Below are 13,270 nucleotides of genomic sequence, written 5' to 3'. Positions count from 1 at the left end.
TGACAATGGAGTACTTCCATTAAACACTTACAGAGGTGAAATTCAGTGCCAGACAGTGTGTTTTAATAAATAAGACTCTGCTGTCTGCTGGTAGAAAAATCTACACAGGAAATACTTGAAGTATGACATACAAGGTGTCTTTAGTTGTCTAGCCCACATTAAACAGCCTGAAATAAAAACCTAAGCAGCATTTTAATGAGTAGAGTTCTGTTGCATGATGACGCTGTTTTGCAGTTGACATGTCCTGTAGTGCACTGAGACCCTTGCTAGCAAGATGCAAAAGCACATTTTAAGACACTGCAATACAATTCCTGATTTTATTGTGAAACATTGATAGATTTAAGACAAATTAAGAACTTCTGTATTACTGTAACGAAAAGAGCACCAGTTCTGAGGGAGCACACAGAGAACTGCAATATTTAGTGACATGGTCATTGTACACTTAACGGTATTTTATACCTAGATAACCTAGTAGTTGACTCTGTTGACAGATGCCATTCCCTTCCAATCAAACAGGATAGGCTTACAGTAGTTATATCCTACTGTGCTACATGTTCAGCAGTGCTAATTACATGCTTCTAATTCTGTTGAAAAATAAAATTGAATGTAACAAATCCCTGATGCAAGATACTTAGAGCACCTGCAGGAAAACATCCATGTAAACAGCAATACATGATACAGTACACTTTAAATAACAGATAAGACAAGTCCTATACCTTTTTGACAATATACTGAACAGCTTAATGCTGAAGCTAATAAACACAGTCAGAATCATAACACACACTTTCTTGATTTAAGACGCTCAGAATTAAGCCACATAATTTGGGAAGAAACTGTAAACATCATGCCTGCCTCACAACAGGTTGACAGTGTGTGATCTCAGTGAGAGCTGTTACAGCAGGATTAGAATCTACGCTAACTAGTCACACTCAATGCATGACAACTGTCACTGGCTGTGAGGATAGGAGTAAACGCACCAGTACAGGAATCTCTGACCAGCGTGGATTGTGGAGATACTGTTTGTATCTACTTTTTCAAGTATGTGAAGCACCTACTGTCATAAGATCATCAAAACTTCAATGTTTTGATCAGCTTATTGCTTTTACTTCATCTCTTCCTCACATGATACAAGAGGGAAAGAAGATGATGGTTAGGCACAAGCATGGACTATCACTTCTTTCTCAGTCAATAATATTGGCCAAAAACGTGTATCGTTTAAGCGAGTTCTTCAGAAGAGAGCTGTAGTTTCTACAGCTCACTTATTCATGGAACAGCTGCCCTTACATTTAACTTAGTATTTTTTATGTTAGAGGAATAAGGAGAACGCCCTCTGAGGTCTTACAGATTGAAGAGCACCGTACATTTGAAACTGCTAACTTGCAAGCCTCTTTCACCCTGTGCTAACTGTATCCAATTTACACCACGTAGCTGTATGTGATTTTTACAGGGAATATGGTCTTCCAGTTCCCTGCAATGCAATCTGTTCAAAGGGGTTGTCTCCTGCTAAAGGTCAGGTGAAGAGAATAATCACAGAGGAATGACCGAGAGTTTAAATGCCACAGAATTCAGGAACCACTGTTGTTTGTTTTAGGTTTTTTTGGTTTGACTTTTTTAAAGGAATTTCAGGTCCTTACATTGGAATGTAAGGGGGAAAGAGATGGAGTGGTAGGGACACTTTACCCTAAGACAGCTCAGGTAGAACATTTAGGCCCTGTCCTGCGCAACACTAATTTTCCTCCCCAGTGTTGTGACTTGAGATGATGTCTCCACTCCCTTAATCCTGAATACAGTCCAATCACTAAATAGACAGAGCTCTCTTCCCACCCAGAAAATACTCAGTACTCACAGCTGCAGAACACAACTTTCTGCACTTTTTAAGAAGGTAAAAGGCAGACTTTAAAAAAGCACAATTTGCTTAACTGTGCATGATTAAAAACACCACTTCATGTAAGATAAGGGTACGCTTCCCATCTCCCCTTCCAGATATAAAAGGATTATGAGATATCCAAATATTCAGGCATCAGTAAAAAGTATGCTGCTGCTGTTAACCACTACATTACAATTTATGGAATAAAATTAACGCCCCAAAGAAATCTTCACAAATGAGAAAGCAATTTGTCAAAAACCGCAAGAAATGGTATACATTAAATATAAAACTCATATACAAAAAAGGGCTAACTTTTTTAGAAAAAGTTTGGACAGTTCCTTAAAATTATCTAGTTCATTGATTTGAGCCTACCACACACTTACTTTGGACTATAATAAAATACCTAGGGGAGATAAAATACTATTAAAACGCTTCAGTTGGAGAACCGAGGTACCACTCTTGAGCACTGCATTAAAACTGCAGCATGTATGCATAGCCGAGAAGAAACAGCTCTCATGCGCTGCCTCCCTCTTCTTCCCGTATCATACCAGCACTGAACTCCGGAATCTGGTCTGCAAAGGACTGTGTCATCCATTGTCCATTAGGAACTTCGCCGAAGGATGACCCCTCACAGTACTGTGGATTGCCTGCTGCTAAAACAAATAAAAAATATAAAATACAGTTTTAAAAAAGGCAGTTAATACCACTAAGTATTTGTTCGTAAGTAATGGTTTACAGACTGAACACCCCAAGCACCGCACTTTACCAATTCCATTTGAAGAGAAATCGCACTGTTCACCTTCGTATGGTGGACGGTCACAGTAAGCTCCGCCATACGCTGCTTCATAACCTGGATCGTATTTTTCTTCTTTGACAGCCATCTTCTTAGCATCCTCTGCCAAAAGAGAAGACCTCAAATATTAATATTCAAAATAAAAATGATCGAAGAGCATTTCTATCAGAGAACTACATATTCCACAAGACAATCCCTGGTCCCCTTAGATAATTAAGACTGTATTAAGAAGAGAATGGAATCTGTAATCCTACACCACACGATTTAGAGAAGATGGCACGTTTCCCCCCATCCCCTTAAATTCCTTCTTTCTTTTTACTTGGGGAAACTGCTAGTTGTGTTGTACATTATGCTACATTTTTAATAAAGAATTAAAAAAATAATGACTATACCTTGTGCAAGTTGCAAGTCAAACGTGTACTGCACTTCCTGTACCTCTGTGTTTGGTGCGATGCCTTTCAGTTGATCCCGTAAATCCTTCAGCTTTATGTAATAGTGAACTTTATCTTGTGCACGAGGAAACTGAGCACATCTTGCACTGGATGATGGCATAACATAGCACAGCTTGAGACAAAGAGCAGGAAAATTAGCATTACTTGTCCCTGAGCTATGAGTTAATATTTAGTGCGTTGAGAAGAACTTTAACTGTTAAGCTCACTGTTTTAACCTTTTTACAAACTTCCACTCATGTCACGGGTGGTTGCGGAAAAGGATAAAAGGAGCCTTTCATTTTTCTTGCCCAGCTAGATGTCTTGTGCTGAAGAAAGGGGCCAATTACCAGCTGCTGGAGAGAGGACACTTTTAACCAGTTGTTCATGTGCTGGAGTAGTACCAGCATGTGTTACAAGAAGTCCAATTTCTAAGTGTACGCTGGAGAGTGGAGCACCGCCCAGAGCTCCCTGAGCAAGCGGAGCTCTGAGCCAGGAAGTCCACAGAGCAAGGGAGGCACCACAGGTTAACAGGCCTGGCTCCTTAGCCAAGGGCTCCTGCATCACCCTTGCCAGGGTCTGAAACTCCAGGGTTAGCGTGGCTGAAGCTGACTTAAGCATCTCTATCTCTGCCAACAGCTCTAACCAAAGACAAAGTCAGTTCAGGAAAAAAGAACTGCATCCAATACCTTTGTTACCATGCAGTATTTATGAATGAGTACTAGTAAAGAGGATTACTACTCTTTCTTGCAAATTACATGTACTGCAGCAGTCTTTAAGAGCTACTTAAGAAGCAAGCCCTTTATCACCAATGGTTCTTCAGGCTCTGATGGCAACACTTCACCTTTAGAGGACAGTTTAAATTGAGCTTAAACTTGCAGCACTAGTAATTTGGGACAGAAATAAAAAGCACCCCAACTTTTGAACTGACAAGGCAATGAAAATTTTGCAATAAGCTACCATGGCAGGTAGTGTAACTGCCTTTGCCTGAACCTGTTTATAAGAACACATTAAAGAAACCTATTTCTGATGACACATAGCTGGTCTCTCGAGATGTTTTCCAGCACTAGGTGTCTATGACTAATATACTTCATCAAACTATTTGCTTTATCTTAAGTGTCCAATTTAATTTCAAGCTGCCAATCAGCTTAAGAAGACTGAGTCTGATGGAAGGACTTGGGCATGCCTAGATCCAGTAACGCTGTAACCATAGTGCGTATGAGCACAGTGATGGGCTTGTTACTTTTCCTGCACTGTGACACTACCAGCACCATGGTCATGGTTGGTATCAAAATTCAGTCATACAAACATAAGGGAATTCGACACAGAGAACCAGATGAAAGTAGATGACACATGATAAAAGCATGTATGTTTTATTTATATTTTAGATAGTCTTCAGAGAATGCACTAACCTACTGACCATAATACATCTATAATGCAGCTCCTTCAGACTTGCAAACTTTTCTTGGGAAACTGTATCTGAAAATTGCACTATTCCCCTTTATTTAAGTAAAAGCCTTTCACGTCCCTTGCACTTTGGGCAAATGCTGATGTTACTGTAAGTGTGTGCAAGTCCTAAGAATTCCTTAGTTTTGAAATAACCAGAATGAACTGCCCTGTTTTCATTTCTCAGTCTCAATACTTACAGTTTCTGTATCTGGCACCTTGTGTGGCTGCAGTCCAAATTCCAGGTTCTTAACTTTTATTCCGAAAACTTCTTTACTAAAAATTTCATAAATACCTAAAATGAAAAGAAGATAGGATTAAGTGAACAACAACAACCAAAAAAAGCTGACAGAATGAATTAGTTTAAAGGTCAAGGTTCTCACATTTTCCATTGAAAGCCGCTATACGAGGTTTATACTTTTGTAACTTCTGCATCAGAATTCGCCCTCCTTCACGAAACTCTTTGCTAAAAGAGAAAGTACTCAAAATTATAATCACAACTATTAATTCATTAACAAGCATTACATTCTCCCTTGTTATCCTACCTGGAGAGGTCTTTGCTTCCAGGTGTTGTCCTTTCAACCATGTTTGTAAATCCAATCCCATATTTATGTGGCAAGGTGTGGTCATCCATATGGTTCAGCTGTTCATTACTTAGACCAGACATGAACAGACACTTCCCTGTGAAGGAGGAAGATAAGCGTTTCCCTTTTTCTAAGGAAAAGAAAACAAAGCCAAAAAAACCCCTCGACTATCAGAGTACTGGAATGCTAAAGAAGAATCTATGTTAACAGAGCACCACTTAATTTGGGAAAACTATTGCGCTATCCGGAAAAGTTTAAACCAGGCAAAATTACTTAATCTGCTGCAAGAGGTTAGAAAATCCCTAGTGAACAACAGGAATTCCTCGCCATGATCCTGTGTATGGAAACCAGTCTTTTATTCCAAAAGTTCAGCACAGAGCTTTAGATTTGCAGTTCACTTAAGCAGGAGTGAATGTGCTAAGTATGGATTTTGTGGGAAAGAATGTGGCAAGTACATGTCAGCTTTCCTTTACAACCCTGCCATCACTTCTTGCACTGGGCCTTTCCAACAGAACCTGCTGACACCTTACACTCATATTTAGCATAAATCAGTATAGTTTTGGTGATACGCACTGCCAATCTCTTAAACACAAATTAACCACAGCTAGCTCCTAATGATTCAGGAAGGTTACAGACACATGGATTTGTCAGAGCATGCATACCTGGTCTGCTTCTTGGAAAAGAGGGCTATTAGTTGGGCTAGGCAGCTGAACACTAGAGAAATACCCAAGCCTGATTTACAAGTCTGCTGGACACCCAGAAGCATTTTGGCATGAGTATCACAGGGCTGCAAATGAGCCCACATGGAATGGAGCTCCCTACCACCACAGCTGGGATGGCTCCCAGTGCACAAAACAGAGAATTTCTGAGTTCAGGTATGATCTTTCTTTATGAGAACATACTGCAGAAAATGTTACTTAAAATGGAAAAATACCTATGAAAAAATATGTCTAGAGAATCAGGTACGCTAGATGCATATGCCTGCTGGGAAAGGACAATCGTTTTTGCTTTCTCATCAGTTAGAAAGCTTGTTTAGAAGAGATAAATAAATGTGAACAGAATAGGGCTTACTGAAATGCATTTTTGGGAAAATGCATGTATTTTTTATTTTATGTCAGAAGTTAATGCCTATTGACTTACCCTCGATAACTCAAGTACTAGAGGTTTAATCTTATTCTTTATGTTGCACACTAATACGCCAATAAGTTATTTGGCAATACTGCATTCACATGACAATTCTAAACCTGCACTGAAAATTACTTTTTATGTACAGTATTTAACAGAAGTAGTTATGGGATTTAAGTCACTCTTGGACGGTTAAAAGCAAAATCCCTCTGCATCCAAAAAAAGAAAAGCAAAAACCAAACCCCAAACCACTTTAATTAGAATGCCACAAGTTCTAACAAAGTTCTGCAAATTCTGTAAGAAGAAAGGAAAACTAAACGTACAAAAATGGTTTCCAGGTCCAGGGTAATGATGTCCTTTGTAAGCTGCCATCAAGCCAGGGTTTATGCCAATCTACAAAGATACCAGTTCATTTTAACGATAAGAACATGGCTTGCTAGTCAGGAATTTAATCAAGTTACAATAAGGATGTTTATTCAATTCTCTTTAAGTTACTGTCAATAAACAAAACTGTTAATGGTACCTTCCATCATTATTTTTTTAAAAACGAAAATTTTACAGCAGCATCTCATTTGGATGCACAATGTCAGAAGATCAGCTCACTGTGTGTTCCAAGCCACTGATGTAGTGCTTCCAGTAAATAAAGTGTCAAGAAACGGTCTTTCATGACTATGTGCTGCTATATGTAAGCCTTAGACTTCTCAGAAATTAGAGCTATGTTACTGTCATTTTTAACAGAAAATGCAAAGCAGCTCAACACACAGGAAAGAGTTTATATACTTTATCTTGCAAGATCTTGCCATATAAGCAATACAGATAAGTAAGCAGAAAGAATGTAAATCATAACCAGCGAGTACAGACTATTCACTTTTGTACCTAATCTTGTAACTGCGAGTTACTTACAATTACAATGTCCAGATCAAAAGTCAAAATATCAGGTAAAGTCTTGGTCAGAAGTTCGGCTTCAGATACACCATTAAAGCGGTCCACTTTTCTTTTGACTTTAAAAGAATCTGTGATCTTTTCTTGTTTGCCTTTTGACTTGGCTGTTTTTTCCTTTTTAGCAGGAGGCTTTTTGGGTTGCTTTGGCTCAGCTGCTTTGGCTTTTCTTTTCCTTCCTCCTTTTTTAACTTCTGAAACACACAGCAAATATCCTTTTTTTACACTTCTAATATTGAAGTGTGGATCTTTCAAAAACACTGAGCTACATGTATGGATACAAAAAGAAATCAGACAGATAAATTCACCTTCAAATTTCATTAATTTAAACAATTAATAAATAAAATTTTTAAAAAAATTTCAGGCTCAACAGAGCTAGCTTGGGTGTTTCTGTACCACAGACACACACAGACTACTCACAGACAACTACGTTGACTTAGGATACAAAGAACAACCTCATGACTAAGTTAGGCTGTTTACATGCTACATGCAAGATTCCTTTGGAAACAGTTTAATTTATTTTGGAGAATATGCCAGAACATCAAAGCTCAGGTTCCAAGGAATGCAACAGTAAGTTTAAGTCTACTATTCATACTTCAGCGTCTAAATATGAAGGTTGATTGTTACAGATTATGTAACATACTGAAGAAACCAAAGAGCATGTCAAAAGCAAATGGTCTCAAGCATTACCTAGTGTAAGGTGTAAACTTGTCAGGGACACAAACACATCGCTGAATGCTACATAAGCTATTCACAATTTACTTTTAACAGAATAGATACTGTCCAGTGTGTCATATAGTAAAGTAATGAGACCTTTAGGATCTCAATTTGAATGAGTGACACCAAACATTAATTTTTATTTATAAAATGCAAACATGAAGTAGTAACCATTCCCCTCCCTCATCTACTGGCCCTTAAAGCTCAGAGATCCAAGCAGCTGGTCATGACACAATCACCCAGAGATTGCTCTCTATCCTTGTTCATTAATAACATCAAGCTGCAGAACACAACTTGAAAAATATGAAAACACATTTGGCAGCAATCAGCAAACAGCCAAAGTATTATTTTAAAATTGAGAGTTCATCTTATTTTCAAAATTCCCAGATGAAGATCTCCCTCAGTAAGGAATAAATATGGTGGATACTAGGGCACTGCCTTAAGTCTGCAAACTGGTTTTGGGCTGTTCTTGTAAGAAAGCTGAGTGCAAACAAAAAGGAGGACAAAAGTCATGTGAAATTCCCACTGCATCACTGGAGCAACTGCCCAGGAAAGCTGTAAGTAACAGTCAGTACCCCAGCTAAAGTCTAGTTACAACGAAGGAGAGAGTAAAAGAGCACAGATTTGTTGAGGCACATAAGCAGTTTTTCCTTCCTACCCCTTGAAGAGTTAGGAGGTTTTTCGTGTGATGGCACAATGCCACAGATACTGTGACTGCTTTGAGTTGGATGTATTTCAAATGAAGCAGGATAACGTTCTCCTAACTCCCATGCTGATCAGGTACCTACCAACCTGACACTGTCATGAAAGATGACAAACGCCAGGGCAGTGTTTCAGAGGATAATCCTAGAAATTTTACTTTTTTCATTACAGCAGGTAGCTGGACTCCAATGTTTGCCTTTCATATATGCTCCTGCACGTATCACAGGTATTCCGTAAATCTTCAAGCCTTGCCTTTGAAGGCCTTACTCAACTTCCAGGTCTTGCAAAAATATTTGGGAACAGCTTCATAACAGAAGATTATGGTTGTGCAAAAACAGCTGAATGTGCAGTCAAACAGCACGCTCATGGTGATATCATGCAATCCAATAAGAAAGCTGCAAAAGAAGCCTAACTGCACAGCACTTAAAATGCATCCTAACTGTAGCAAACAATACTGCAAATGAATTGAGCAGTCACAACTATTTTAAACTGGAGGTTTTCTTCCTGTGATTTCATCTGGCCATGCATTACAACTAAAAAAAGAAAGGGAAAAAAAAAAAGGAAGCTTATCAGAGAATGCACTTAAACAAACAATGCCACTGCATGAACTGGCTGATAGGTTACCTCAATACAGAGAGCTCCAACCTCTATCTAAATATTAAAAGCAAGACAAAACTCAGTGTGTGAATATTTGCTATAGAATCAGAATAAGTGTGGCAGAGATTACTGCTTATGTGGTAACGAGCAGAGTAACAGAACAAGGAATCTTTCCTTGGCATGGTTACTACAAAGCCTGTGTACAAAATCTTAGTGGGAAAAAAGAAAGGCAATGCACAAATGCATTAAGTACAAAACTTGTGTCACATACAGGACACTTTCCAGCACTGTATTTGTTTAAGTAAGCCTTGCTAACACCAAACAATCCTTAGTATATAAAAAGCAATTAGCTATCTGTGATTACTACAACACACTAAACCACCATTTAAACAAAAATATTTCAAGTAAATAGTATTATACTGTACTTCTCTTGCAGAAGTAAAAAAAATTGGAATTTGAGACTTTGAAAAGAAAGCTTCTCTGAAATAGTATTAAAGCCCATTAAATCTGCTAAAAATAATACATTCATCTATTGAAACAAAAATCTGCTTTTCCTGGAACGTGGTAATTCTGTGAGACTGAACAATGTGAATACTATCACCTGGATTTACTGATCTTTTTAACTGTCTAGTAAAAAATGTTACTTAAAAAGAATACAAGTAATTAATACTTCCGCAGGGAGCATCAAGAAAAGGAAATCTAGTATGTCCAAAGAAACAGTATGTCTGAAGACCAGTAACTTCCACACACCCCCAACTGATTACTAACGTTTTAGCTCACTTAGCACAGCCCAGTCAAACTACCTTTTGGAGGCTCCTGAGCAATGTTCAGCTCCGGAATGCCCTCTAGAGTTGGCTGCTCACTCATGATTTCCACGTTCGGCGCTGCAGTCATCATCTGATGGAAAGGGAACGTGTAAAATGCTTGAGCTTGCTGAAGATACAAGTAGTATCTTAGAAAGGGAGGGAAAAAAAAAAAAAAAAAAAGACGTAATTTATCAAAAATTTAGAAATTTAATGATGTACCAAGTAGGCTGTAAACATCAAGCTTTATCAAAGCTGGCATCTACCGCACTTACATTCTCCGACGACTCTATTAACAAGGCAGTAAGTTATTCAAATCCACTAAACAATCTGACTGCTTAGCTGGTATCAGGTGATGTTAAACCCAACACTAACAGCACAGTTCTCTCATGATTATTATAACGTGGACAAACCACAACGTTTGTAAGTGAAGCGTAAAGCTTTTCCCTTTTTTTCTGTAAAAAATCTCTGTAGCACACATTATCAAGGCAAACTGTCTATCAAACATACCAACACAACACAAGCGAGTTAAAACTCTTTGGACTTCAAGTTTCCTGAGTTTTAGATTTTCTCAATGTGACATCAATTACTTTATCTGATATGATACAGAATGGATGAATCATTCTGGGCTACAAAGCATTATGAATACACACAGCATTAGTTACTATGCAGATTATTAAACAGCTTTAACATTGTGTGGCAGATGTTGCCCAGTTATCACACACTGGATCCCAACACAAATACCACGCTTATGCTACACGTAAGTGCTCCCACACAGATTCAGTCTCTTTCCACCCACAAATACATTTTCCCATATACAGCTCTTTTGCTCCACACATGGATTAGTCATATACAGCTCTCATACCCCAGCACAAACTTCTACGTCATACTGTCATTCCCTTCTACCTACGCAGCCACTTTCTTGTCCACAGATTCTACTGCCATACAAATACACAGAAAAGATTGAATGAATAGTAAATTTTCAGGCAATAATTTTACCATCTCAAAGTTATTCATAAAAACACCAAATAATTTTTACATATATAGAAATCTGGCCAGGACTGGCTATTTGGCCAAGAAGGCCAACATCATCCTGGCTTGTATTTGAACTAGCATGACCAGCAGCACAAGGGAAGTGATCGCCTCCCTGTACTCAGTACTGGTGAGGCTGCATCTTGAATACTGTGTTCAGTTTGGGGCCACTCGCTACAAGGGCGCTGGGGTGCTGAAGCATGCCCAGAGAAGGGCAACAAAGCTGGTGAATTGTCTAGAAGGTTACAAGGAGTGGCTGAGGGAAACGGAGTTTTTTAGCCTAGAGAAAAGGGGGCTGAGGGAAGATCTTATTGCTCTCTACAACTGAAAGGAGGCTGTAGAGAGGTGGGCATCAGTCTCTTCTTCCGAGGAAATTGCCTCAAGTTACATGGGGGGAGTTTTACATTGGATATTAGGAAAAATTTCTTCACTGAAACGGTTGTCAAGCACTGGAACAGGCTGCCCAGGGAAGTGGTTGAGTCACCATCCCTGGAGGTATTTAAGACACATATAGATGTGGCACTTAGGGACATGGTTTAGTGGTGGACTTGGCAGTGCTAGGTTAATGGTTGGCCTCAATGATCTTAAAGGTCTTTTAAAACCTAAATGATTCTGTGATTCTAAATATCTCAAAAGAAGGGATCACTCCATCACATAATGGGTATTTAGGAATCCTACTGCAAATCAGATTTATGCCAGAACAGCCCATAGTCTTGTGATCAGGCAGCTGATTTTAAACCAAATACCTGCCCTGACTCAAGGAGAATAAACTTGAACATAGCTCTGTCAGATTCCTGTGGAAGTTGCCTAACCAAGTTATTGGAGATTTTCAGTGTAAATACCTCACCTCCACCTGCTGGAAGAGTTTTTTATAGGAAATATTTGTACAGTTACTGAACTAACCAAAACTGGTCTTCAGATGTGTATTGGGAAACAACTGAGACACGTAGAATCCAGTTCATAATGTAATAAAAAACTTAATCACACAGAGTGCAAGAACAGAGCGGTGGAGATGCAGAAGCATCTAATCCAAGACCAAATGTCCTCTTGTAATTCATGCCGTGCCTTCTTATTTTATGCGCATATAAAGTCTCTCTCTTGTAAAGGGGAAAAAATTCCCTTAGAGGAAAATTTGCACCGTATCATGCACATAGTCCTCTAACCACATAGTAATGAAAGAGTTCTTATCCCTACTTCTAAGCTTCATATAATTTTTTTTAGGTAATTTTTCTTGCATGTGTTCAGAAACACCATCTTTTGTTATAGAGGTATGTATTACAGGACACTTAAATAAATACTTTCAGTTCTATGAGAAAAAGGTAGTGATTTAACCCCCTCCTCTTCAGTTCATGCTAAAAGTAAAAAAAAAAAAAAAAAAAAAAAAGAGAGAAAAAGATACATCCATTGGAACAAAACCTAGTAATTAATTTTCAAACCCACCCTACACACACCCCCCTACACGCAGCGAGTCCCGCTCACGCTGCAGCCCCCACAAACGCAGACGCCCCCTACCCAGGGCCGCCGGCCCCTGCCACAGCCCGGCGCGCAGCGGCCCCCGCACCGCACCGCACCGCCGGCCGCCCGCCAACCTCCCCCGCGGGCCCGGCACCGCCTGCCCGCTCTTCTCCCGCCCCCACGCAGCCCCGCGCCCCCCCACGCAGAGCCCGGGAGCCCCCCCGGGACACGCAAACGCGGCACCGCGCCCCCCCAGGAGGGCCGCCCCCCAGCCCTGGGCCCACCTCGCCGCGCCCGCGCCCCCCGCCCCAAGCCGGGAGCGCCTCCCCTCCCGCTCCGCGCCCAGGGCGGGTCGGGGCAGGGCGGGGAGGGGGGGAGCGGCCCGGCCGCCACAGTCCGGCCCCGGCTCCCCGCAGCCGCGGGAGGAGGAGGAGAGGGACAACAGCGATCCCCAACGCGAGGCCTGAGCGCGGCCCGGGGTCCCTGCCGATACCTGCCCAACTCCTCGGCCTCCATGCCCGGGCGCGGGGCCTGCCGGCGCCGACCGGGCTATTGTCACCGCCCGAGCCTGCCGCCCCCCGCCACCCCCTCCCCCCGCGCCTCAGCGCCCCAACCGACCTGCCGGGCAGCCCCGCGTCACGTGAACGGCGCCGGCCAATGGGAGCGCGCAGCCGGGCCCGGCCCGGCGAGGGCGGGGCGCCGGGAGGGGGCGGGGCGTCGCGGGGGCGGCTCCCCGCGGCCTCGCCCGCAGCCCCGGGCCAGACGCAGGCGCAGAAGCGGGG

The 13,270-nt window shown here is 41.2% G+C and overlaps 1 protein-coding gene across 5 annotated transcripts; it reads right to left on the bottom strand.

Moving 5' to 3' along the window:
- Positions 1-303: 303 nt before the first annotated feature.
- On the bottom strand, positions 304-13,228 carry TDG (thymine DNA glycosylase). 5 transcript variants are annotated; one of them, XM_055710781.1, is made up of 10 exons: positions 13,107-13,228; positions 10,002-10,150; positions 7,147-7,376; positions 6,567-6,636; positions 5,080-5,215; positions 4,918-5,000; positions 4,735-4,829; positions 3,053-3,224; positions 2,667-2,762; positions 304-2,517 (listed from the first exon to the last, which is right to left on the bottom strand). In XM_055710781.1, the coding sequence occupies exons 2-10, from the start codon at positions 10,093-10,095 to the stop codon at positions 2,381-2,383; spliced, it is 1,113 nt and encodes a 370-aa protein (XP_055566756.1). In that variant the 5' UTR covers positions 10,096-10,150; positions 13,107-13,228; the 3' UTR covers positions 304-2,380. The 5 variants fall into 5 exon arrangements, with proteins under 5 accessions (XP_055566756.1, XP_055566752.1, XP_055566753.1 ...); XM_055710777.1 differs by lacking the exon at positions 13,107-13,228 and adding an exon at positions 12,982-13,096 and having other exon boundaries at positions 304-2,520; positions 2,634-2,762; XM_055710778.1 differs by lacking the exon at positions 13,107-13,228 and adding an exon at positions 12,982-13,096 and having other exon boundaries at positions 2,634-2,762.
- Between the last annotated feature and the right edge of the window lie 42 nt (positions 13,229-13,270).

This window comes from Falco cherrug, chromosome 5 (assembly GCF_023634085.1).
Source record: "Falco cherrug isolate bFalChe1 chromosome 5, bFalChe1.pri, whole genome shotgun sequence".
Lineage (NCBI taxonomy): Eukaryota > Metazoa > Chordata > Aves > Falconiformes > Falconidae > Falco > Falco cherrug.
The sequence above is the reverse complement of the archived record's forward strand: the minus strand, read 5'-3'. Positions and strand labels throughout refer to the sequence as shown.

Excerpts from the sequence above, each read along its gene's own strand:
- TDG (XM_055710777.1), bottom strand. The coding sequence starts at position 13,004 with ATGGAGGCCGAGGAGTTGGGCAG. Across the intron at positions 7,377-10,001 it reads TGCTCAGGAGCCTCCAAAAG|AAGTTAAAAAAGGAGGAAGG; the intron begins GTAGTTTGACTG and ends TGTGTGTTTCAG. Across the intron at positions 3,225-4,734 it reads AGGTGCCAGATACAGAAACT|CTGTGCTATGTTATGCCATC; the intron begins GTAAGTATTGAG and ends CTTTGTCTCAAG.